This window comes from Ursus arctos, unplaced genomic scaffold (assembly GCF_023065955.2).
Source record: "Ursus arctos isolate Adak ecotype North America unplaced genomic scaffold, UrsArc2.0 scaffold_14, whole genome shotgun sequence".
NCBI lineage: Eukaryota > Metazoa > Chordata > Mammalia > Carnivora > Ursidae > Ursus > Ursus arctos.
In genome coordinates this window covers 43,920,358-43,948,263 of record NW_026622808.1, presented here as the reverse complement: position 1 = coordinate 43,948,263, position 27,906 = coordinate 43,920,358, and the positions used below count along the sequence as shown (strand labels likewise).

General features: G+C 42.6%; 1 protein-coding gene across 1 annotated transcript in view; it reads left to right on the top strand.

Annotated features, from left to right (window-relative positions):
- Window positions 1-27,906, top strand: part of CADPS (calcium dependent secretion activator) — a 793,408-nt gene that overhangs the window by 618,499 nt on the left and 147,003 nt on the right. Inside the window, exons 18-20 of the mRNA XM_057311862.1 lie at window positions 6,840-6,906; window positions 17,043-17,151; window positions 23,260-23,472. Of these exons, the coding sequence (XP_057167845.1) occupies window positions 6,840-6,906; window positions 17,043-17,151; window positions 23,260-23,472 (389 nt within the window). The remainder of the gene's footprint in view (window positions 1-6,839; window positions 6,907-17,042; window positions 17,152-23,259; window positions 23,473-27,906) is intronic.

Genomic DNA, 27,906 nt, shown 5'->3' with positions numbered 1-27,906 from the left:
TCAGCCATGCTTCTTGAAAATCCCCTCTCCTCTTCCATTTTCTTAGCTGTGCCGCTACTCTGGACCTCTTGTTCTTCCAAACTGTCACCCTCTCTCTCCTCCCTGCAAATCTCCAAAACACCACTCAGATTGGCACTGACTTTCAAACAAGACTACTACTACTGACCTAATTGAATATTTTTAGGATTCCATTTTCTGTCTCTTGTTGGCTTATCTTCTATAAATGTCAATTAGATTAAGTTGGTTGATAGTGTTGTTGAAATCATCCAAATACTTATGGATTTTCTAAGCAATTATTGAGAGAGAAGTATTGTAATCTCTGACTATAATTACAGATTTATTTATTTCTTCTTACAATTCTGTCCATGTTTGTCTCATTTTGCTCTGCTCTTAGATGCATAAACATTTAAGGTTATTATGTCCTCTTGATGAATTGACCCCTTTATTATGATGAAATGTTCTTCTTTATCCCTAGTAATATTCTTTGCCCTGAAATTTACTTTGTGTGACAGTCATACAGCCACTCCAGCTTTTTAAAAGACTAATGTTATCATGGCAAATCCTTTCCATCCTACTATTTTTAACTTATGCTTTTAGAGTTAAAGTGCATTTCTTGCAGGCAGCATGGAATTAGCTCTAGCCTTTAAAATCCAATCTAAAGATCTCTGCCTTTAAATTGGGATATTTAGCCTATTTATATTTAATGTGATTATTGGTATAGTTAGGTTTAAGTCAAATTGCTGTTTGTCACCTTGCTTTTTGTTTTCTGTTTATTCCATCTGATCTTTGTTCTCTTTTCCTCTTTTTTTCTTTTTTCTTTTTTCTTTTTTTCCTTCTTTTGGACTAATTGAATACTTTTATGATTCTGTTTTATCTCCCTTGCTGTAGTATTGTCTATAAATGCCAACTAGGTCAATCACCTAGGATGCAGTCCTTGGCAGTAACCACTTACCAGCTATAGGCAAGTTTCTTAACCTCTGTGAACCTCATTTTGCTCAGCATAAAATGGAGGTCATGATAATTTTGCCTCATAAGATTGTTGTGAGAATTAAATGAGTTAATACATGTAAAGCATTTAGAACAGGGGCTGATACATGGTTAGGGCTGTAGCTAAGTAAGAGTTGGTGGTGGAGACTATTGTCACCACTGTTTGCTTTCATTCATTTACTGTGCTTCTCCCCCAGCCCATGCTTCTTCCTGCTGGGCTGCTGCAAGAAGACTCAAGCATCTGGAGTCTTAACATCCTCTATGCTCTCATTCTCTCTCCCAGGAGGGGAGGGATGTTTCCCAGTGGGAATCTTGGTTTTGTCTCAGTGTGACTGCTCTTCTTAGAAGAAATTCACATGAAGAATTTCTAGCAGAAAAGAAAATTTTTTAAAAAGGCCCTGCCTCATTACCACTTGTGGTGGGCTAGGTGCCGTGGCAGCACAGGGACACAGAGGAAAACAAATGGAGCCCCCTCTTCCCTTAGGGCTGAGCTTCATCTCTGCCTAGACCAGAACGGCACCAACTCCTCATTTTCTAGGCTTTTCAGTGACTTCTGGGTCCACAGCCCCCCAAGTTGAAACTTCAACTTATCCCCGGTTTCCATGTCCCTCTCTACTATCCTTACCGCTTTGTATGGTGTCCAGGGGCAAGTGATTCTGGCAGATGTCCTGAGGGGAACACGAACTCTTCTCCCTGACTGGGTATTCATCCATCCTGGAAGAAATCAGTAAAAAAATTCCTCATGAATAGCTATGGAGCACCCACCATGTGCACACCTAGTGCTAAGCACAGAAGATACTTAACAAATAGGGCTGAGTTACTAATTCATTAACATTCGTAAACATCAGATGGAGGAAGACCATCCCATTTTTTTAATAAAATGATAAGGTATAAGCATCACCATGGGTGTTGCCCTGCCAAGGAGTTCCAGGGCAGAGGGATCCTGAAGCCAGGGGATCATGGAAGACCCACAAACATCTTTCTCTTCTCTGTTTAGTCCTTCATAGTTCACTCTGGCCTCTCACCTAACTAAAATGCCCCCAGCGAATGACAGAGATGTCAATGATCCACTGGCATAGGTTTTACAAAAATACAACAAGCAAGGATATATTAGAATCACAAGGCAAAATGTGGCCTGGAGCTCCAAACCCAGACACGTGTACCTTGCTTTATTTCCCAACAGATGTGCACCCCAAAGCCAAACATAAGTTCAGATAAAGAATCCAAAGATGAATCCTTTGCAAAGTTGGTAGTTACGTGCTCTTTGTACTGGAGCTATTATTTCTACCACTGCCCTGCTACTACTAAGGATAACGCCAAGCAACAATATTGCCTGATGTAACCAAGCACTTACTGTGTGCCAGTCTGTGCTAAACACTAGCCATGCATGCTCTCCATCAGTCCTCACAACAACTTCACACACTATCCCCATTTTACAGCTAAAGAAACCGAAGCAGAAGATAGTCAAGCCAAAGGAGAGTTGATGGCAGGGCCAAAATTGCCACATAGATTTTTCCACCCTGAGTCGGAGATAGAACCACTAGGCTAAACTTCTGCTTACAACACTAGAATGCTGATTTATCTGTTTGTAAATCCCAATTCCCACAATCCTGATGGCCTGAAGAGAGAGTGGAAGGCCGCTCATGCCCATGCAGATAGATCTGTCTGTAGTGCGAGGAGCTGGAGGGGAAAGCCACCTGGATGTCTGCAGGGACAGAACTCCCATCTGCTCCAGGTACTTCTCATTCTGTCTAGTGAGCATGTTTCAACCTAAGAGAACAGAGAGCCGGGGCTGACTAGACAGAAATGATACAGTGCAGCCCTCAGTTTTTCTCGGTTTTGACACCTTCTGGTATGTGCCAAATTAGCAATAAATTCTGAGGAAAACCTCTGAGGGAAAGCCCCTCCTTCACACAAACCAGCTGATACTTTGCAAAGGAGGATTGTTGATTTTTCTCTGATCCCACTCAGCTTTCCCATTCAGAAGCCTTTCACCAGAAAAACTCAATTGGAAGAGCAATTTGTGTTCTCATTTCGGTGAAGACACCAAAGTTTGTCATCATCTAAAATGGGAGGAACAATAGCAGCGTGGAAGGGGTGTTCTGGAACCTGGCTGTTCCGAGTTGCCATTCTCACTACGTCGTTCACCAGCTGGGGAACCCTGAGCAGGTTCCCGCAACTTCAGGTTCCTCAACAAAATAGGAGTAGTAATGTCATGAAGTAGCTAATAAGTGTTTACTTTGTGCCAGGTGTTGTTCTGACATTGTAGATCCCACTAACTATTCAAGCCTCACAGCAGTCCTCGAAGTAGCTACTGTTATGATGCCGTCACACAGATGAAAGGCTGAGGCACAGATACGGCCAGTAACTCACTGAAGGTTGCACACACAGCTAGGCGACATGGCTTCAGATTCAAGGCCTTAACCCCTCCAGGGAGGTACGATAAATTCCAGGAGAGGGCCTGGCACAACGCAGCGCAGTAGTAAAACATGGCCAAGCAGGAGCTAGGATTTTTATTCTGAAGGGAAGATTAATGCTTCAGTATGAGTTACACTCTGTGGGTTTTCGTGCACTCCTTTTCCTGCTTTCATTCTCCTCAATTAAAACTATAAACTTCGGATGTAGTGTCTGTATTCACTGTTCTGAATCTCTCTGTGTGGGTTCAAGTTAAGGGGAAAGAAAAATGGGTAGTAGCTGCCAGATATAATTCCAGAGAACTATGAGACTGTGACAACCTTGCCAGTCATTACTACAAATACAAAATTTTTCACCTGCCTTCTTCATTTGATTTTTGTTTTATCTATTTTTCTATGTCCATATGTCCAGGGAGATTTCTTTTCATGTATTTAGCTATTATTTATTACTGGTAATGATATGCTTTTCTCTATACCCAGAGATAGTTTATGATAAGGCCGACATTTAATGTGCATCTACTTTCTGCTGTGCCTTGTGCTTATACTCCACAAGACTCATCTCACTTAATCCCCACAATGACCCTGTGCAGGAAGAACAATTGCTGACCCTGCCCTGTTTTCCAGGACGCCAGGAGGTTAAGCACCTTGCCCAGCCTGTCAGAGCAAACATCTGAACTAGAACTGGAAGACAATACTGTTAATTATAGACCAATGAACCCTCTCTCTCTGTAGCCCTGGCCATGCCTCCCATTTATGTCAATTTCTGCCGAGAATATTTTAATATATTATTTCAAGAAAGTTGAGAGCACTGTCCAGGACAGTGGATTACAGCTGGGTAATCCACACAACAGTGGAGCTGACCAGGTTGGCCTCAGGGCTGATGTATTTACCAGCCATCCAGCCACTGCCATGGCCTCTGTCCCAGTCCAGGCACCATCCTCTCTTTTCCACCTGCACCACTGCAACTGTGAACTTGATGATCTCCCTACTTTCTCTCTTGCCCCTTTCATCCACAATGCCTTCACCTAGCAGCCGCAGGGACCATCTAAATAGAAATATAATTGTGTCTCTGCCCTGCTCAAAACCCTTCCATAGTTTCCCATCCTGATTTATTTATTTATTTATTTATTTATTTATTTATTTATTTATTTATTTTAAGATTTTATTTATTTATTCGACAGAGATAGAGACAGCCAGCGAGAGAGGGAACACTAGCAGGGGGAGTGGGAGAGGAAGAAGCAGGCTCACAGCAGAGGAGCCTGATGTGGGGCTCGATCCCAGATCGCCGGGATCACGCCCTGAGCTGAAGGCAGACGCTTAACCGCTGTGCCACCCAGGCGCCCCTCCCATCCTGATTTAGAATGAATGTATTAATGATCCAATTTACCCACTTAAAAGGTCACTCTGTCTGTTGTGTAGTGAGTGGAGTAGGGACAAGAGTAAAGCAGGGAGACCAGCTAGGAGCCTGTTGCCATGTCCCAGGTGGACATCATGGAGGCTTGACTGGGGAGTAACAGTGGGGACGGAAAGAAATGGGATATATTTTAGAAAGAAAATTCAAAGAATTTGGTGATGGATTGCATGTCTTTTATGCAGTGTTTTAAAATCTTATCAGAAACCTTTATAAAAATTGCTCTGGTTTCCCAAGAGCATGGCATTCAAAACCAAATGAAACATAAGTATACAGTGACCTCCTACTACATACATATCAAGAACTGTACCAGGAATTTAAAAAGAACAAGGTTCTGTGCTAGGAATTTAGAAGTGAGAATTTAGAAAAAAGGAATAAGCTTCCTTCCCTCGAGGAGCTCACTCATAGTCCAGTAGGAACAATAAATATAAAAACAAATAAATTATAGTAGTGTGATCATTGTAACAGAAGAATTATTAGCAGGGCCCAGGAGGTGATGACATCAAGGTAGAGATTTAAACTTAGAAAGAATGTGAGTTTGAACATAAGATGCTGGGAAAAGGCATAATATATAATTAGTGTATCAAGGCTATAATATCAAGTTTTCTTTCAAAATAAATTTATTCATGTTAAATAAGTTATTTTAAAGGAAAATGTCAAGTAAACAATAGAATAGGTGGACAGATACAGGATAAATCGGGGAAGTGGAATATGAGTGGTCAGTTTGAGGCTCCCTTCATGTAAACAGGGGTGACCCATGGAAGGGGTTTAGCAGGGAAAGGCATGATGGCATTTGAAGATGGTAGGATGCATGTCACGGCCAGGAGGAGGATGAAAATCATTCTGGGTGTCCCTGACACCCATTAAGAGTTTCCTCTACACTTGTCCATGGAAGCAAAACTGTGGACTGGGACTGAAATAGTGAGGGTGTGAAAGGGAGAGACTGAGCAGAGTGGAAAACTTTGCAGGAGGTAAAAAAATTTAAATAATAAAAAATCAACTGCACTTGGTAATTAAGGAATAAGGTCGAAGAAACAGAGGGACCCAGGTTGACTCCTGGGTTTCTGGCTTAAAGGTCTGAGCAGATTTTGGCCACCAACCAGTTGTAAGAGCCCCTGAAATTTGTCAAATGGTATAAATTTTAATTAGGTGCATTCTTCTTTATGTTCCAAAACGGAAATTCTGTCTGATTCCAGGTGAAGTGAGGACTTGGATGTTGTCCAGTTGGGTTTTATAGCAGATAAAGCCAGTTTTGAAACTCGAGTGTTTGAATGGTTTTGAGTATGACCAGCTCTCTCTCACTTGGTCCAGTAGAGCCTGAAAACCTCACTTCCTTGATCAGTGCCAGTGGCGTGTAGCAATCCACAAGGCCAATGGAGTAATTCACAAATCTTGAAGTAGTACCACTGCTCATAAAATCTCCAGATACCTTAGACCTGTGCCTCTGTGGTTCTTAACTCTCCTTTTATTTCTTTTGTCTCTATCAAGATTAATTTCCATCAACAGGAGCATTTGGGAAAGGGGGAGAGGTATAGGGAGAACTTTCTATGTTGACCGGAAACTTCCTCCCTATAATATGCCTGCGTTTGACAGAATTACAGAGAAAGAAAGTCTTGGGCGGGGGCGGGTAAATTCCTGACTGAGACTTGAAAGAGCAAAGGAGCTGTAGTTGTAGGATTTAGCAATCTTTTTCCTCCCTTGTGCAGCTCCTGGCAGGAGTTTCCCTACCTAATAGACTTTTAGCACATACAAAAATTAAGTCACAATGTAACATTTTCCAAGGTGCTTTCTGGAATCAATCAAGGAATCTAAGTCAAGTGTGATGAGGGGCCACAATTCCTTCTATAAACGGAAGTGAAACTTGCCTGCTGTTCCTTATTCTCAATGGCACAGCTCCCAAATCTGCTTTCTGTTTCTGAGCTGTGTGCATTTCCTTGTTTATGAGTACCAAGCTTTATGGTCAAATGAATTAAACAGTGCAGTCACTCAAGCATTAATGCAACTCTGGTCTTTTTCCTTTTCTTTAGGTATTTATGGGCCATTGGTAAGAATGTCTGGAAGAGATGGAAGAAAAGGTTTTTTGTACTGGTCCAGGTAACTCTTCAACTCTCTCCATTTTAAGAGCCATCAGTAGTAAAGATTTGATAGGAGTAATTAATGTTTTTTATTTGAGGTGTAACTTACCTAAAGCACACAATGCTCAAGCATTCAGCTCAGTGAATTTTTACGCATTATATAAGCATGTAACCACCATTTAGAGGGACGTAGAATATTTCTAGTCCCCACAGCCCTCCCTTGTGCTCCTTTTCCCTATTTCTATATCACTTTAAATTTTTAAAAATTAATGGCTCATTCTTTTAAAAGTCTAAGAATACAGGAGCACATAAGATAAGTAGGAGAAGTGAACTGCCACGCTGCCAGGGATGGAGGACCCCGGGGAGAAAGCAAGCACGTGCCCGGGTGGAGCACTAGGAACACTGACACTGTTTTAGCAGAATTTGCTGTTTCTAAAAGTACTAAGACACTCATTATGAGAAAGGTCAGAATTTACTTAGACTTTTGGCATCTATTTTACTGTTTAGGATTTTGATATTGAATTCCCTGTGGGGGAGCTCTCTACTCTCCCCGGTGCATGGGGCTTCCAGAAGTCTTAACTGACCTCCTATAATTATGTTTAACAGTCTGGAATGTATCTTTCCAGATAGACTCTTTTTTTTTTTTTTTTTTTTTACTATATAACTAAGCTCTTTGTGTTATCCTGCCACTCACTTTTTGGTTTTTGTTTTTGTTTTTGTTTTTTAACATAAATCACTGTAGATACTTTTCCGTGTTTGTATATGTAGCTCTGGCTCGAATACCTGTAGAATTTCCCTTTTTGGAGGACTTGTGGGCTTCCCCAATTGGGAGTATTATTAACCATACAGCAAGGAACATCTATCTGTATATAGATACAGATGGAGATGCAGATACCAGTATTAATAATACATGAGTAATATATAAATAGTACCTTTGCTTTCTTGTCTATTTAAGAAAAAATTTCCAGAAATAGTGATCCTTGTCCTTGAGAATCTCCCCTGCCTTTTTAAAATTTGGTTCATTTGCTTCTTGCATAAGGATTTTTCAGTTTACAAGGAAATTTGCCATTGCCCCTTTTCAATTTCCAGGTTCCACCAAGGCATATAAAAAATTAATATATGCTGTATTCTAGGAGATGCCACAAAGCGAGTCAACTTGTAGTTTAGTGTGGTTTGTGCACTGGGTTACTGTGTTAACTATAAGCATTGACTAGTATTTAGGACAATTCCAATTCTAAAACCTCATTATGAAACAACTGCATCTTAGGTCTAATGGCCTTGAAAGTTCTACCAACCCTGACCTTCTAAGACTAGACTCTCTGTAGATCTAGTCAAGTGTCTGCTGTGCCACTAAGGCAAAATGCGTCCCTCTGACTATAAGCAAGAGGTCATCTTTGCTTTCATGATTGCTATGGGGTACAACAAAACCTGAGAATAAATGAGCCCAAGGGAAACTTTGGAATTGTGCCCAAACCCCTAAATAATCCATGGGTAGGCAGTAGAGGACATTTCATCCTGAGATACATTTCCTCAAACTATCAACGGACCAGTATATATTGAGCAGCTACTTCGTGTAGGGCACATTGGTAGGTCATAGAGAAGAACTATGGGGCCTGATCTCTCACTTCCAGGGTATCTGTTAGAGTGCTTTATATATGCAAACAGCAGAAACAGACCTAACCTAATAAAGGTATTAATAATAATGTATTACAAAACTCTCGAGGTAGTTTATAGGATTGTTGAAGGAGCTGAATGGCCTGTCCTTACTACAGGACTCAGAGTAGGTTCCAGAAATCCAGGTGGAGGGAACCATGGCCAATGTCATCGATGTGATCAGAAGACAGAATTGGCTCTGACCATTGTCTATCCTTGCATCTCCACTGGAGGGCCAAATATGAGGGAGAGATTTGTTCAGCTTGGGTCACACACGCAACTTTTAGCAGGGGCAGGCCATGGCACTTTGATTCAGTCCCACTGGGATGTCTCCAGTACAAAATCAGGATGCCATTACCAAAAAAGAAAAATGGCTGCTGGGCGGGCAAAAACAGCTGGTGTCCCCTCTAAAGAGAGTGCATTATAACCAGAAAGACAAAAATGCATTAAAAGAGGCAGTGCAGGATTATGCAAGATTCTCCCCCTCCAGTGCATCTCACTGGGCACAGCAGCCTGTCTTGGCATCACCTGGGAGTCGTCTGGCCTCTTCCAGTAGACTGTATGCTGTTGCAGAGCCAGTTCGGTTTCCGATTCGTCTTTATGTCCCTTCCTCTTTCGCCCACCACACACGTACACATCTCAAGCTCCGTACCTGGCCCAGGAAATGTTTGGTGGAAGAAAGAAGGAAAAAGAAGAGAGAGAAGAAGGACCCAGGCTGGACTTCAGGTGGTTCTGAGAAAGGAAAGATCGTATTGCCTGGAGAGTGGCTGGTGACAGTTTCCCAGAGGAAGCAGGACAAGGGGCCCTCTCACCTTGACATGGAGTCTTCCCTGCCACTCTGAGGTAGCCAGTCACTGTTCCACGGGACACACGACTTTGCTCTGAAAGTCTTTGAAGTGACAAAGTACCTAAGAGAAATAGGTGACCTTTTACTTTGCAAGAGATTTCAGGGGGAGAAGAAAAAACTCTTCAGGAAAAAAACAGGAGGAAATGTGCCAAAAATATCAGTGGAGCCATGTCTGTACAATCTGTCCTGAACTGAAGAGGAGAGAATGGTTGTTTTAGGCATCATGGCCTTCTCACCAAGCCTTCTACCACAGGAAGATGTGAATTGTACAGTTGCTAAAAAGCAAGTTCTGTGCTCCCTTGTGAAAATCCGCAAAGGCCAGGCATAGCCCCTCTGAAGCTCAGCATCGGTCCCAGAGAGCAGGAAGGAACAATTTCAGGATTTTAATATGTGTCATTTACATGGGATTCTCAACTTTCAGTAGCCACAAGGTGTGCTGGGGACATTGATCCTCCAAATTTAACCTTCTGTTTCAACTTAGATTCCTCGCTTAACAACCTCTGTGGTCTTCAGAGGGGACAGGACGGCCCACCGTCACAAGGCCTTGCTCACCACAACAATGTCTAAAGCAGTTTGGTTCTCTGTAGAAAATACTGCATTGTTTTGGATTCTTCCCATTTTGTCTTCTCCGTGGTTTAAGTGATCACATTTACAGGTGCTTTATCACAATGATAACCAAAAAACTCATCCCCTTTGAAACAACCCCAGTGCCACCATAGTTGCAAGAGAGAAGTTCAAGGTCACCAATTCTGGCCCAGTTCAGGGGAAGCAAAACCTCTCAGGTTGCTTGAAGAGAAGGATGACAGAACGAGCGATGACAATTAGCAACCAAGAGCCGCATGAAGTGATACCAGTCATATGGGCAAATGAGGACCAGTTCCTTTTTAGCCACGAGACCCTTCCACTGAAACTCAAAATGCAGAAGTGAAACCAGGAGCACCACTCGGGCCAAATGTGGGGAAGGGTGAAGGAGCTGGGCAGGGAAGCAGCCTCCCCTCAGCCTGCTCCCCGAGTCCCCAGGTAGCCTCGGAGCAAGCTCTGCAGAGCCCAGTGCACAAGCCACACAGAAGCAGCATATCTACCCAAGTGACTTACTGAATGTTTATTTCTCTCTACTCAGACATTAGGTCTTGGGAAGTGTTTATATTTTATAGAGAGTTTGCAAGACATAATTTCCAACACAGTTATGAATTTCATTAAATTTAATACAAGGAAAATAGTTTGAAGAACCTAAGAGGAAGAGAACACATCCAACACTAGTCTCCTTAAGATCATCTCCCCTCCCACCCCCAGCTCTCCCCCTCCACCACACACACAGACAAGCACACAGAGTCTACATTTTGGCTGTCATGTGGAGCTGTTAAAATTCTCCCTACGTGAGAATTCCTCTTAGTGCTACTACCTTGGGGGAACCAAAAGATAGGTTGTAAATGGACTTCCTACTAGCCAGGGACAGAGGAATCCTCTGAGGGGTTTTGAACTGAAACAGCCATTCCCATTTTTAAAGATTGGGGCTAACATCATTATGTATGTGGCTGGAGTCTGCCCCCCCACCCAGGTGTGGAAGAAATGATGCAGTTGAGGGGTATTTCTGTGCAGAGACTTAAGTGTTCCTATGCAATGAGATGGTGTTCTCCAAGTATGGGCCTGGACCACTTCACTGGGTACTATTTAAAATCCACATCCCAGTACACCATCCAGAAGATTCTGATGCAGGAGGTCTGGCATGAGGCCATGGAATCTGTTTGTTTCACAAGTACACCAGGAGATACTGATGCAGGTTGTCCAAAGTTATCTTTAGAGAAATATTGGCTCCGTGGTCATTGTCCTTTTTAAAGTGAAGGCTCCATCCCCTTTAGACCACACACTTTCAGAGTTTATGCCTCCCATGGAGCTGAGCACCAGACTAGCTACACACATGATTATATGCAAATGACATAACAAAGCTTCTTCAGCCATGTTCCTTTACATTCCAGTAAATGCCCCCAAAACATGGCTGCAAACTCTAACTCAGGGATTAAGGGGAAATGGGTCCTCAGCACCCCAAATCAAGAAATTGCTGGTAAATTCATTCTAAACCCTAGATGCCTTGGTAAACACCGATTACCATTGTTAGGAACTCTGACCAAACCAATGCTAATAATGAGGGTGCCAATTCCATACCGCTCTACCTAGAGCTCCCCACTTTGGGTGTATAAGGGAGGAATGAAAGCAGACAACTCATCATCCAGTCCAGGCTAGAAAGTCTCCTTACTATGATCTTTTTATTTTAAAAATATTTGTAATCAGTAAAATAAATTAAAAAATAAAATAAAATATTTTTACTCTATGCCCAAAAGACTTCTGGTTAAAATCAGTTTTTGATTGGTCTTCATCCAAAGTATTTCTGAGCCTTTTTTCCCTCTTTTAGAACCATACAAACCATAATATTCTGTGTCTCTTCTGATGATGCTAGCAATTGGTTATATTTATATGGTCTCTTAGACTTTATAAAGTGTTCATCAGATTGGTCTTTACAAACTTTCTGCACTACAGTGAGGACAAGTCTTATGCCATTTCATATTTGAGGAAAGTGAGGCTCAGAATGGCTAAGTGATTTGCCCATGGTCAACAGCTAATAGGCAGCCAAAGTGAAACCTAACGTAGGTCTTCTGACTCCAAAGGCTTTCCATGATTCCAAGCACTCAGGTGGAACTGGTCCCCAAAGACTTTTATGCATATACAATGTTCTAGAACTCGATTACCTTGCATCAGATAGAACCAATATCCTAAATCCATATCCTATTTCTGATTCTCTAGAAATAATGTAAAGACTAAAAACTCTGACTGCTCCAGCTTTCAGAAAAATCACTAAATCTGAATAAAATATTGTCAGATAATGTAAAATGCCTTGGAATATAGCAGTTGTCACCCAGGAAACCATATTAAAATAACTTAAACCCCCCCCAATGAATTGTAAAACGTATAAGTAGTTGAGTGATTTATAACTCTCTGAATGAATGTCTATTTTTTCCACCCAAACATACATTGCCTCAAAGGGCATTTCTGTTTTTATTCTGGTTGCAAATGACAACAATCAACCGCAACTAACTCAGGTTATAAAAGGGGAAGAACTGTATTGGTTAGTTAATTAAATTAGCAGTTGAATAAAGAGTCTTCGGGCATGGGTAGCCCAGGTCTCAAACACAGCCGTCAAGACTTTGACTCTATCGATACCATCTCTTGACTGTGCTCTCCGATGAGCTGGCACCACCCTCAAGCAACATCTCTCCACGTAGCGGAATAGGGAGGGTCAAGATTTACGACAGTTTAGCACCCCCAGAGGAAAGAAAGCTTTTCATTCTCTGTGGTTTGAGCATATCCCCTAATTGATCTTTCATTGGCCCACTGTGGTCATGTGCCCATCCCTGCTCCAATCACTGCAGCCAAGGAGATGTGATGCTGATTGGCTAGGCCTGGGCCATGTGTCTCACCCTCCCTACCTCCCCACAAGGCTCAATTAGCACTATACTATATAATGGGCTGAAAGTGGGGAAGGTGGTGATTGCCCAAGTAAAATTAAGATTCAGCTACCGGGGAAATGAATGCTCTGTATTCAAATCAAAGAAGTCTTCCACAATTATTACCAACATCTTGATTTAAAGATAATGGAACTGAGTCCCAGTAGTTAACTGAATTGGGCCAGGCCACACACCTAGAAAATAAGGGATCTGAGAATCAAATACAGGTCTGTATAACTCCAAAACCTATTCTCCCTCTACTCCACCAAGTGGCCTTCGTGTTAATGTCAATCAGGAGTCTAGGATTTTAAACTCTGTGACCCTTCATTTACAACCAAATCACATTAAAGATGGTCTTGGGCTCCTGGCTGACTCATTCCATAGAGCCTGCCACTCTTGATCTAGGGTTGTTAGTTTGAGCCCTATGCTGGGCGTAGAGATTACTTATAAAATGTGTTTTAAAAAGGAAGTTAAGCATCATAAAATAAAATAAAATTTAATTTAGTTTTGAAAAATGGTCCTTGGTCCCGGGAATTCTGTTCTTCACATCATCAAATTTCTCCATCTTCAGATCTTGGCTCAATCAGTCAATGCTTCCTCACGCAAATTTTCCCTGGCCACCCAAGTAGACCAAATCCCCAAGTTCTTACAGTATCATATATCTCCTTTTATACCTGTCCCCATTAAAGTTACTCATTTCTGAGGTAATGTGATTAATGTCTGCCTTCACAGTAGACAGGAGAGCAGAAATTACATCTGATTTTGTGCATCTTTATATTCCAGCACCAGACACAATATCTAAGTATGTGTTAAATGAGTGAATGTACCATAAAGAAAGAACTCTTCTAAAATGGGTGTATGTGAACTTTGGGCTAGTGACCAGGGTTCAGAAAAAATGACAGCTGAAGCATTTATAAGGAGTGATGGTAAAGGCAAAGAGAGGGGGTTTAGACAAATACATTATATCATTCACTGTATGTGCAAGTACTTCAGTCTTCCCCGGGGGTGGTGGGAGGAAGGAGAAGGGAGAGTCAGGGGATCAGAAAGCACTGACCCTTTCATCTCCTATCTGGGCTCTAGTTGTTAAATCTAATTGAAACTCAGGGACAACCTGAAAGTTTCTGGACAGTTCCTATATGTTAAAGCAATGGTTCTCAAGCTTTAGTGTGCTTTAAGAAATATCTAGAGCAATAATGAAAAAAAAAAAAAAACAGTCCCTGAGACTCACCCTGACCTGAGATTCTATTGTTCCAACTTATAGAATCTGCATCTTTATATCCTTTCCCCCACCCTCCCGTACATACACGCTAATGAAAATGGCCTCAGTCCACTCTTTAAGAAGCACTATTAACAATAGTGTCTGAAAATAAGGTAGTTCAAATAGTGCCTGAAAACAAGCTGAGGGTGTGTGGGAGGTCCAGTCTTTTTACACAAACCTTGAAGCCTATACCCTCAGAAGTCCCAGCAGCCCATCTGATCCCGTGATTCCATATGAAGGTACCACCGGCCAAAAATCCCAAAGATGTAAACACTGCAGTTCTTTTGCCCTTCTCTCCAAAGGGCACTTTCAGATGTCTGCTGGTCATGTGAGATCATGAGATCTCCGTTTTCTGTTGTTCTAGGCCAGCCTCTCTGGCAGCGGTGACCAACTCTCTGACTTCTGACATGTATTCTAGTTTCTTCTATGCCGTCATTACAATAGCGCTCACCATCTCATCAACTTCTTATCAAAATGCAGTTCAAAGAGAATTTTACTGTGGCAGAGAAACATTCATTTCATTCACTTAGTGATGTCTTGTAGAAGCTTTAAAAAAAATAAAAAAGTTCCCAACCCTTTGACTATTCCTCCACCCTTCAAGCACTCCAGAAAAACTGAGATTCCCCCTGAAATCTGCAATAATTAGAATTTCTTCTCCCTCCCTTTATTTCCTAAAGAAAGTCACCAAATCCCCAATGAAAATGCTTCTGAAACCAATTCGTTTATGTGAGCCCGAAGTTTGTCAGGACAGCTTCCGCCATATTACCAGAAGAGGGCAGCAGGGTACAGCACTCCAGGAAGCAAGCGCCTGAACTGGAACAGAAAAATCTAAAAGCCCAAAGCGTGTAGCAATAGTAAATGCACAAATCTTGAAATAACACCCTTCTGTTGTGATATTTTTCTGATCTCAACTTAGTGTCTGCAACTCTCTGGCTAATCATCCCATTATGAAACTACATCATCTCTCGTGTTGCCAGAGACAGGTAAAAATCACCACAGAAAGATTCCAGCAATAAGTGTGACCACTGCCACACTGGGGACCTGGGAGATTAGTTATTTGGACCAGTAATGAGTGGGAGAGGCCTGGTGCTGTGCTTAGAATAACATATGTAAATTTTGAAGGAAAAACCCTCTTTATTAGAGTATACATACTTTCTAGAACCAATCAGACTCAGAGTAAATGCCCTTTATATGGTAGATTTTGCTTATAAGGAGGGAAATATAATGAAGATGTATGACTCCCTAGGCTTACCTTCAAAGGATTTATAATCTAGTAGGGAAATATACCTACTCAGCTACTCCATAGCAGAATGCTGGCGCTTAATGCAAGGAAGCTGCTTATTTAAATGCACATGTTGAGCATGTGCTCTGTGATTGCCGTACGTGGTATGTGAAGCCCTTCGTTGCTCAGTTAATCCCCCAGCAACAGGAAGATGCACGTAAAATACAGACATGGACTCTGAGACTTGTCAGAGCTGGGACGGGACCCCTGGCCAATGTGCACTCCTAACTCTCCTTTTTAGGAGAAGAGGATGCTATTGGTTATTCTGCTTATTACAAAAAACAATACACGTCCACTTATGAAAATATTCTTCGCGATCTGGCCTTCTGTTTCCCCGAAGTCCCTCCAGGCCTTGCACTGTAAGGAGCCGGTTCTGCAGATCCCACACATTACGAAGAAAGTTGTCACCAGGAACCGACAGAGGGCAGCAGTAGATACACCAATCATTCCCCTTTATCTGCCATTAGGAACAGCAGGCCTCAGAGGATGTGGGAGATGGGTGCAGAGTTTGAAATCACCAATTTCTTAATGCCATTTAAAAAAAAAAAAACAAAAAGACATCTCACCATGGAGGAGGCTAAAAATGTCCCCAGTAGGGATCAAAGTTCGCTTAGAAAATGTCTCTCTTAATAAAGGAAACTAAAGAGATAAGGGATGTGGCACTCCCTTCTCCAAGACATGTGACATGGTGGATGGTAAACATGCCCACGAGCTTTTAGCCTAAACCCCAAAGGATGCTCACTCTCCCAGGGGCTCCTTGCAGATGAACCAGATGTAGGAATGCGAAGGATCCGTGCTGGGTGTGCATACACTGTGGCGACAGGGTCCCAAAGGCCGGCCTGCAGCTGTGGAGCGCCCGCAGGGATGCCTGTGTTGGCAGTGAGGGCTGCACAGGGACAGTGGCCATGCCATCGGGGGCTGAGGATGGCTCAACTGTGACTGGCACCCAGCGATGGAGCGCTCATTGCTTGTGACAGCGTGTCACTCCTGCACTTGTCTGAGAGTCAAGGAAGACTTCTCAAAGCAACCGAAAGCACTCCTTCCGTAGGAGAAGGGGAGAGGGGAAACAGAATGGGTGGCTTGATGCTGAGACTTGGCTTGCAGAAAATAAAATGGTAACTAAAAATCACTGGGCATTTATAAACGGGTGTCTGGTCCCTAATTGCAAACCAAAAGGCCTGTGGGAACATGGCCGTCTTGGCCAGGGCCATGGTTATATTAGGTAAAACCTACCAAATTGCCACTATTTAACCAGTTTTGACCTACAAAGAATGGCTTAGCCAATTAAAATAACAACAATAATAATTGCCACTAGCTTTTACCAAGCACTTACTTAGTGCCAAGAACAAATCCCAAGTGCATGCCACATGTGAACTCATTCAGTTCTCACAATAAGCCAGTGAGGAGGTCAGTTCTCAGACATGAGGGGCTAAAGGACCAGAGAGGCTTAGTAACTTGCGCTAAGTCACACAGCAAGGAGGTAGCAAAACTCAACTGGAACGCAGCTATTAAGTGCAGGGCCTCAGGGACAAGGACATGGTTGACTGGAAAGGATTTCTTCAGGGAGGATGGGCCCTAGGGTAGCAAACTTACCGTCTGTGCTTTTCCTTCCCAGGTCAGTCAGTACACATTTGCCATGTGCAGTTATCGGGAGAAAAAAGCAGAGCCTCAGGAACTTCTACAACTGGATGGCTACACTGTGGACTACACCGACCCCCAGCCAGGTACCCACCTATCCTCTAGGCTATGAACCCTGGAACTTCCCCTGGCACAAGTCATGGGTCAACTAATATTTCCTGGGCCCTTCCTCCATGCTAGGCACTAAGCTGAGTGACTAAGTCACAGGTGATTGGGACAGCCACAGTCCCTGGACTTACAGAGTTTCCATCTGGTTCAATGAATGCCATCCCAGTCAAGGGCTTTGGTTTGACTCAAGGGATCCTCATAAAACCAAAAAGAAAATGTAATACCTTTTTCTTTTACCTAGCTGTGCCCACATCAAATATGTGCTCCACCTAGAATGCTAAAAAAAAAAAAATTACTGAAAGAGGAGTCTTCTGTGTGTACTATGGACCATGTGCACGTGTGTATGTTAGTGCGTGTGGTTTTTCACCAGGGATGTGTGGGCTTAGCAGGTGTTGTGTCTCCGAGTCTAAGTGAGCCTGTCCTGTACATCTGTATCTGCTAACTACAAGTCAAGGTTAGCTGATGGCACTGGAAAGGAACACTCTCCCTAAATGTCTTCTTTCCTAGGAAGACACCAATCCACAAGCATAGGCATCCAAGCTCCTAAGCCTTATGTAACTAAAAGAACCACACAAATGGTAGTATTTCTCATAAGTTCTACATCCTGCCCCCTCACACCTCTTCCCCCCACCCATTTTATCTTTCTCCCGGGAAAAAAAAATGAATAAAAATCAGCCTCAAAGAACCTTCAAAATGGGGGGGGGGGTGCGAAATCATTTCAGCATATTAATGAACAACAAGCACCAACAGCCCTCTCCCAGAGAAGTTTATTTTTATGCCAAATCTGTACAAGGGAAGCATTTCCAACCATACTGCATTATTTGGCCCAAAACCTTTTTTTCTACTCCCATATTGCTCTTCCACATGCAACAAAATACACATAAAAGAAAAACAGAGTTTGAGAAAAGATGGAATGTTAACCTGAAAAGGTGTGGCAGGGAAGGCCTTGGGCCCAGTCTGCTTAGGAAAATTAGCACCTTCAGAGCCCCAACCCTTAGTGATTTGGACCAGCCCCCATCTCTCCGCTTGGTGATTTGTTTCCAGCCAGAGCATGATACAGAGCTGACCATGTAAGGCGAGCATTAAAGGCTCTGCCTGGAACTCATCATACTGAATAGAGCCTATGAGTTCGAAACAATTTCATGCAACATCTCACTGAAAGTATGTGACTCCTGCATTAAGAAACGAGCCCTCACAGGTTTCTGCAATAGTCTGCGTTCTTCTCAAACCATTGGGTTCCGTTCAGAAAAATAGATTCCAACTTTCCAAAGACCTGCATTTTAAAGTGGGAGGCAAAAGGGCCCATATGAGAAGGAAATGCCATAGCATCTTCAGACAGTAATTTCTTCTAAGCCATTTCCCAGCTCCTTTCCCCTACACGATTGCATTTGGACCTGACCACAATTCCACCAAGGAGACAGGACCAGGATTATCTTCCCATTTTGTAAAGAAAGAAAGAGCTGGAACTCAGGGTCTCACCCACGTCATTCTTTGGCACTTGCTGTAAAGCATAGCTACGTGTACTGCTAGAGCAAAGTAGAATTGTTATTTTATCATGGGAAAGCAGAATTCTCTTCCCACAATGGGGAGCGCAGGAGCGGAGAGAAAGCTGTTCTACATACATGCAAAAGTTAACTGTGCACATACATTATAAAAGCCTCTCTTCTTTTTTACACATCAGTCTCATGGGATATAATTTTTAAATTCCTTTACCAAAGATGTAAATGGAAAGTAAATTGATTATGTTCTCGAGAATAATAAGCAACTTATTTTCTGATCTTCCATGTGCCAAGTCCTATTTATTTCCAAATGTTTGCTTGAAAATGGAGTTTTAATACTCCCAATTGTCGTAAGAAGTCTAACTTAGAATTTCTTAAAGAGTGCTTTAACTCCTGGGCCCCATGCCTAACCTATGAACCAGAAGGGAGGAGGGCAGGATGCTCATATTTAAATAAGCACTGTTGAGGATCCCTGTGCACAGTCACATTTGCCAGCTGGAGACGGCAGTGAGGCACACCTTAGCCACGGTCCTCAGAGATTCGAAAATCTCCTCAACTCTCCCGACGGGTGAGTGTGCACACAGGAAGTACTTCTGAGTCCCCCCTGTCTCTCGCACTCTTGGCTTTCTGCAGGAGGTCAGTGGAACCAACAGGTGGAAATTGTTTATGGGGTAGGTAGCCTTGCAAGCGTGCGTGTTCTTGCCTCTGTAGCAGCCTGGATCGAAATGGGCACCCAGACACAAGCCTGTGAGCCAAATCAACCCTACCTGTTTAGAATCTTTGAAATATTTGGGGAATTGGTAAATAATTGTATGTGAATTTGATATCCAGGCTACTCATTTTAAGCTAAAAGTGAAAATGCTTCACTTTCAGTTTCCCTGGGTGTGGTTGGGAGAGTGGACAGTAATCTCTCAAGTCCTATTAGATTAAGTCATTCAGTCTAAATAAAAAGATATTCAGAATAATCCAACAGCACAGTTTAAACAACTACATTAAGCCTTAGCATTCCCATCATAAATAGACTGTGTCCATCCGGCAGGTTACTGGAACAGCAGTCCCCCCTTCAGCCCCACAGGGAGCCAGCCACCACTCCCCGCCTGGTCTCCCTCTGTCCTTTCGCAGATGTGTCTTCTTGTGCTTGACAGATCGGTACCTGTGGGGCTGTGCTCCACGTCCCCCATGAGGAGCCCACGTCCTGTCACCCATCACGGTCTACAAATCCAGTCCCCAGGAATCACTGCCCTGTCGAAACCTCTCCTGCCTTGGAGCATGTGTCGATGTTCACTTTGCTTTCTCCTCCCTTGGTTTTCTTTCAGCTGCAGTGCTCTGCTCCCTCCTTGCTTTCACCGGGGTGCCCTTGGTCTCCCATGCTGTCTGAAAAAGCTCTGTTGCTCTCCATGGCTGTCATTGCCCTGGCTTCTGCCGCTTTAGATATTTCTCCTTGTGCCCTAGTCATGCCACAATCAGGCTTCATTCTGTTGTTAACAAGTAATTCTCAGAGTGCTTTCGCTGTGTGCCAGGCCCTGCTCTTTAGCTTTGCGGCCGAATAGCACGAGGGGTCCAGTTAGCTCTGGAGCCAGACAGTGGGGTTAGAAGCCCAGCTCCGATGCTTACAACCTTGCTTTGTGTTCATCCCCTTCTAGTCATAGCCTTCTCTATGATTGTTTCCTCATTTATAAAGTGGGGATAATAGTACTGACTTCATAGCACCATTGGGAGGATCAAATAAAAATCTGAAAACTGCTTAGTATCTTTCTACCTCGACCTCTCCACTCTCCAAAGCAACCCTGACAGTAGCTCGAGGAACGCAGCATCCGCACCCCCAGCTGCAGGCCCTGGAGGGTGGGGAGTGGGGCAGGGGCTAGTTGCCTCCAGTGATGGTGAGCCTGGCATTCAACAATAATATCAAAGTGGCTTATCCCAAAAGTTACCATGAGGCTGGGCTGCAGAAGGTCTGTTGACTCACTCTTCCTTTTAGCTCCTTCCTGTTCACTTTTCAGGGCTTAAACCATCCCTCAAAGCTCTTCTTCCTTTCCCTTCCAGCTTTGCCTTCTTCTTATGCATCTCATCAGGTTTTCCCTGCTTGCTACCTGTGTATCATATCATGCCATCCAAACCACACGTTTAAAAACCCTCCATAAAGAATTAGGCAAAATACTCTCGCATAATCCTAACTACCAAAAAGCTTTTGTTAAAAATGCTATAGCACTAAACCCTCCACGTGAAGAAGTAGCTATTGATTGTTCTAGAGTCCCTGGCAACTCTAAGTACAGAATTCCCAACACATGCCCACTCTATGGAATAAACACCTGAGTTAACATCACCGGCACCATGGAGAAGTCTTAGTGTCACCAGAAATCTTTTCTGGCGCCAAGTGTCAAGCCAGCTAGTGACAGGGCCTTGATGGAAATTTGGGGTGCTATTCACTCTGCTCATTCTCCTCTCAGTATTAAACTGATAACTGGATGGATGATGAGGAACCCAATGAAGACAGGAAGCTTTATTTCCAGCCAGAGAATACCCAGTGACCCTAAAATACAATCTTTTGGAATATGTTGACAGACACAATGTCGCTGTGGCCTGAGCCCAAATAGGCCTTCACCTACCTCTCTCTAAATTTTAACTTCAAGAGCTGCCTGTGGGAAAAGGCAGGTCTGAGAGCATTCATTCATTCAACAGGTATTTGCTAAACATCTACTACATGCCATACGCTATTCTAGGCACTAGGGATACAGCAGTGAACAAAACAGACAAAAACTCCCTGTCCTTATGAAGTTAAGTAAATTATTTAGCTTGTTAGAAGGTGATAAGTGAGATAAGAGGGATGGTGACTGAGGAGTAAGTTCGGGGAGGGACTCAACAAGATTGTGATATTTGAGCAAAGATATGAAGGAGGTAATGATGCAAATCTTGCAGATAGCTGAAGGAAGCATTTTCTAGACACAGAAAACAACAAGAGCAAAAGTATCAAGGATGTACCTGGGGTGTTCAAGGAACAGCAAGAGATTAGTCTGGCTAACAGGAAGTATGTGCATTTATTCACTAAGGAGAGAGTAGGAGGAGACAAGGATAGAAGTAGTGGTGGGTCAATCCAAGGGGCCTTGCAGGCCTTGTCAGAACCTAGACTTTTCCTCTAAGTGAAATGAGGAGTGACTGGCAGGTTTTGTGCAGAGGAGTGGCATGACTTGACTCTAGCTAAACTGATTACTATGGCTACCATTAAGAATCGCCTATAGAGAGTGAGGACGAGGCAGGGCAGATAAGATAGGAGACCATTAAAATAGTCTAGGTGAGAGCTGAGCATGACTAGATTCAGGAAACACTGGGAATAGAAGAAGGGATCGAATTCTGGTAAAATGTTCTGAAGGTATAGCCATCAGAATTCCACTGGAAGTGGGTAGTGAGAGAAAGTGAGGAGTCCAAAAGGACCCCAAGGTTGAGGGCTTGCACAGCTAGAGGGATGAGCTCAGCTTTACTGAGGTGGAGAGGAGTTTGGGAGAAAGACCAGGAGTTCAGTGTTAGATATGATGAGCTTAGAGTGTCTATCGGATATCCATGTGAAGGAGTCAAGAAAACCATTAGATGTTCAGGTCTGCAGTTCACAGGAGAGGTCCAGGGTGGAGATAGAAATGTAGGGACTATAAGCAGATTCATGATGTTTAAGACTGGATGGCCTCACTGGGGAAGAGGAGAAGAGGTCCAAGGACATACCAGGATGCTACAACATTTAACAGTTAGGAAGAGGAAGAGAAGCCAGCAAACAAGACTGACAAGCAGCTGCCAGGGAGGGAGGAGGAAATTGGGTGACCTGGAACCAAGTGAAGAGAGTGTTTCAAAGAGAATCAACTGGCAAATGCTGCTGATAAGGTCCATAGATGGAGTAAAATGTAGACTCTGAACTGACCTTTGGATTCAGCAGTGTGGAAGTCACTGATGACCTTGACAAGTTTCCGTGGGGCAGCAGCCTGATTGGAGACGCTTTAGGGCATAGTAGGAGGAGAGAGACTCTTGTTACTATAAGTGTGGTCCTTAGACCAGCACCATCTGCATCCTCCGTGAGCTTGTTAGAAATGCAGGTTCTCAGACTTCTCCCCCAGACCTACCAAGTCAGAAGCTGCATTCCAACAAGATGCCCCTGGGATTCATAGGGGCACTAAAATTTAAGAAGCCCTGGTAGAGATTCCCCCTATATTGTAAAGAGAACAACAATAGAACCATAGCTAAAGGGAGAGGTGGGGTCAAGAGGTGTTTTTGTTGTTGGTGGTAGTGGTTTGTTTGTTTTTAAAGACGAGAAAAATAGTAGTGTACTTATAGGCAGATATCTACCCAACCAGTAGGTAGCTTGCTTGACACTCCTGTCCCCAGCCAGACAAAGAAAAAGACAAGAGCCAGTCTCAGAATATCTGTTTAACATTATGGCTCTACTCTGTGGCCAAGTGGGTATCAGACTTCCCATCCTAGAGTCAGATAAATTGCTCCTCCCTTCTCTGGCCCAAGAAAAAGCAGCAGAAATGGCCTTTGTCAGGCCTTGGTTCCACCGAGAACACGGCAGCTCAGCTTAGGAGTGTTTATTTCCTTGTATTCCAGGTTTAGAGGGTGGCCGAGCCTTCTTCAATGCAGTCAAAGAAGGAGACACCGTGATATTTGCAAGTGATGACGAGCAAGATCGCATCTTGTGGGTCCAAGCCATGTATCGGGCTACTGGGCAGTCACACAAGCCTGTGCCCCCAACCCAAGTCCAGAAGCTCAATGCTAAGGGAGGGAACGTGCCTCAGCTGGACGCCCCCATCTCCCAATTTTGTAAGTAAATATGCCATTTGTTAAAAATAGCTCTGTAGAGGAAAGTAAATTTTCCAAAGTTGAATTAGAAAATCTAGTTGCTTTTGTGTTAAGGATTCATTAAACATGTTTGCTGAAAAAAAAAGATGAATTCGGGTTGGGGGGTTGTTGGGACCAAAGTGTTAGATGAAAGTAATTTTAAAGTGCAATACTTGACATTTCCCCCCCAAGGACTAAACAGAGGAAAATATATTTTAGGTGGATTTTTATCTCTTTGTTTTGGTGAGAGTTTGGAATTCACAGCGAAACTTGCATTTGTTTGAGTCCTTCAAATATAGTAAGTTATGTATGTCCTTGACTCATTTCTTCCTATTAAAAGTAATTTTAAAATAGGGCTTGATTTGAAGTAAATTTAAATCTGCAACTTAGAACCATTTAAAAATAAATGATGACATTATCACATGCAGTGGAAAAAAAAACAAAAAACAACAACAACGAAAAATGGTACCTAAAATCCCATTCTGAGCAAACATACCAGGACCCAAAAATGAAACCATCTCTTTAAACAGCCTTGTTTAAAGGTTTAAACAAACCTTAAAACAGGTTCATTTTCCAGCTGCTTCTCCTGTTACCTCCACATCCATTTTAATTTCTTGCCCCTTTGCCATGACTTTTTGCTATCTGGGATAGTTTTTGTTTTTGTTTTTGTTTTCCTCCCAAACACTTCTGATACACGAGGCAAGGTAAAATCCATCATATGCTTGGAGGCGGTTATTAAAGCAAAGGAAGTGGAAACACTGGAAACGTACAGCACCAAGTAATTCATTTTAGTTACAAACATTAACCCTAAGTAGAGACTTCTCTCTTACCCTGAATATCAGGTCGGTTAGGGGTCACTCAAGTACAAGTCATTTTTAGCAATTGTCATGATGATTCCTTACTTGAGCCTGGGCCCCCCTCAGTCTGGTTCACGGAGACAACTGTCCGGGTGATGAGACATACAGATGAGGAAGACAGATGAGGTCCCCATGCTCAGGATACCTCCATCCTCATGGGGGAGTCTAGCCAGCACACAAATCAAAAAGCAAATAAGATAGTTGTAGACATTGGAAACTATGAAGAATGTAATGCAGTGGTGACTGGGTGGAGAGAGATGATCTGAACTTAAGCCCAAATGATAGGAAGTCAGCTCCACATGTACTTCGGAAAAGAGAACTATACCAGATGGGGAAGCAAGTGCAAAGCCCATAGCAGAAACTTGACCTTTATCTCAGTGCTTCTTCATGGTCTCTCCCTGTTATTCTTAAGCAAAATGTGCATATGATTCAAATGATTTTGCAGCAACACAACTAACTAGAGGTGAATTCTCTCCCCAGTGGATTCCACCACTATGTCCATTTCTAACAAGACTATGTTCTTAAACCTTGTAACTCCCTTGCTTATGAAAAAACAGTTCTTTTTGGAGGAGAAATACTCTCTATCAGAAATATTCTCCATCAGGTGCTCCGAGAAATTCTTGTCCAATACTAATGGTTTCTTAAAGGAAGGTACATTCCTCATGGCTAATCACACAATCACCATGGGTTTCCATGCAGAAAACCCTGAAAGAAGGAGGAGGAGGTTGAGGAAGGACTTTGGGATAAGGGACAGCCCTCCTGACCATAACCACCACCAACTTCCCCACGCTCTTCTTGATTTCTCTAACATTTGGGACCCTTAGGTTTACTTGAAAGCAATAAAGAGAGAAGGCAGCATCTCTTTCTGTTGGTTTAGTCATGAGTTGAGACAAAGCATACCCCAATATTTATTTGTTTTTAAAAATCACTCTGTGATGGAATCCATCCTTTCACCTTGCCTGAGAGGCTCCATTTTAATAAATTTAGAAACAACACATCCTATTCTATTCCTCTGAAATGAAATTATCTGTACATAAGGGGGGAAAATTCCGAATTATAATCACCATCCAAATCAACCTCATAGAATATGTATCTCAGGTGGTATTTGGAAAATACTGATTTTATTTCCAAAGAATCTCAATTTCTTCTGAAGTCATTTCACCTTACCTTCAGTGTTTCTGTTCTATCATCTGCCCAGATCAAGAAATGACTGCTTCATTTGTGATTAGCCTAACTTCTTCCTCACTGGCATAGGAAAGAGGAAGAAATTCAGGAGTAAAAATAAATGGAAACCAAGCACTTATTTAAAAAAAGAAGAAGAAGAAGACCATTGAAGGAGGTTGTAAGGAGGGGACGAGGTCTCCTTATGGAAATACACAGGGGCTCTTGATTAGATTTCCCTCTGTGGATAGGATTCATTCAGCAATGAAATTAGAATGCTGAACACTAGGCATCAGCAGGAAGATTTAATTGAGTGCGCATCAGCTTGATGTATTTTGCCACCCTAGTTGACACAGGGAACTTGTATTAAATGGGACATCCAAAGCAAAATTCTAAGGGTTAGAATTTGGGGGGTGGGTAATATCATCCCTAGAGAGCCTGGGAGGTAGACTGAGGGATGAGTGAGAAAGTGAGATAATTCATGCCTCTGAAATTTGTCAGTACCTGGTGGTCAAACCACCTTCTCTCTTGTCTCCTGAATCACTGCTCAGAAACAAGGGTTCTCCAAAGAGTGTGAGGCCCTACCACACCTACCGGGTTCTACAAGCAAAAAGCTACCACTTTCATCCATGCAGACTGTGCACTTCATTAGTCACTTTTCACGCAAAAATGTGAATGGTGCCTACTGAGTTGTACAGTGCCCGATCTGCACAACTGTACACCATTGACCCTGTAATAAATGACAGTTCTTACCCGGAGCTTCAATCTAATAATTTTGAACCCAGTAATCCCATAGTTACTTTACTACTCCTGAAACAGAGGCTCAGTACCACTCCAGATTCTGTCTATTGCTAGTTTAGGCACTTACTAAAAACTGCAACCAAAGTACCAGCAAATGAGCCTTCTGTTCCCATAATTTAGCAGAGGAATCCAGTCAGAATTTTAACCAACCCAGCCTTCTGCACCTAATCACTTGGAGTTAGGTGTATATAAAACCAATGATAAAGATCAAAAAAGGAACAAGGAGCTCTGCATTCCATGGGGGTCACTGAGTTAGTGATGCATAACAACCAAAAACTGTCTGGGGGTTTGAGAGTATATCCTAATTTTTAGTGGAATCTGCTACAGAAGGGTGGTTATGTCACAGTTACTTTACAGCTGCATTTAATTTGTTAAATTCAAACTATCCCTATTAAACAGATCAGGCCTCATTTGTGGGTAGCAGTCAGACTCACAGGGTTGATTCATACTGAGAGTTACCACCTTATCCAGGTTTGCCCGTGACTTCCCTGGTTTCAGGCTGAAAGTTCTGTCTCCAGAAATTCCTTGGTCCTGGGCAAACTGGGACAAGTTGGTTAGCTGGCACGACAAAGCAAGGTTCTAGAAAAATGAAAAACAATCACAACATAGTAATAAACACCAAACTTTGATCCTTCACTGATAGTTGGTTCTCAGTCTACATCATAAACTATTCAGTCACGGGTTCTGTAACACAAAGAGTAAACACAATCAAGTATTGCATTTTAAAAAGGTTTCCTTGACTTCCAAAAGGTAAGGGTCATTGTTAAATACCTAGTCTTGTACACATTTCATCAAATCCTGCTTTCGAGTATTTGTTTGAAGTCTTTGCCATTCTTGCTAGTGAATGATTTTTAAGAACAATATTTCAGTGAGTTAACTTTTGTAATCACTTTCCTAGTCTTAGTTGGCAAAGGGAAGCTACAGAAAAATGGGAGAGGTTTTTCGGGTAGAGAAAAATAAACACTCCAGTCTTGTCATGTCGCTGTCTGCTCAAGGGGAAACTTGAGAATGGAACATTTTACAGTTTGGGAAGCTCGGGAGTAATTATGAGTTTATTTGGGTATTTCTAAATTCAGTTTGACAGACTTCTGGGTGCAGTTTTTATTTTTTGCAATTTCAAAATGAAAAGACACGTCTAAGAAAGAGTGGAGTGGAGTATTTATATGGAATTGTAAAAACCGAAAAAAATAGATCCTGCTATTCATTAGTTTGTATGTGACTCTACAATGATTTGGGGAGGGTTCCACCAAACTTTAAAACTTTTTTGTTCTTTTGTGGTTTTTTTGGTGTGTGTTGTTGTTGATTTAATTTTCCCCCTTTTATTTTGGTTGAAACTTGAAAAAAATTAAGTCAGTGGCTAGCTGTACAATGTTTTTAAACAAATACTTGCAATTTTCCAATTTTTAAGGCCAGTGTTGCTCACCTTGGAAACTATGTTCAAATCTGTTGTTGAGTGTTGCCACAATTTACTATGCCAAGTGGCCTCTCGTGGAGACACGCGATTCCTGTCCAGTCTGTGTCAGAGGAACAGTAAAAACCAGTACCTCCCTTCTCATTCGGAGTGGGGGCAAGGGGTATTTTAAGCTTTGCTCTTTGG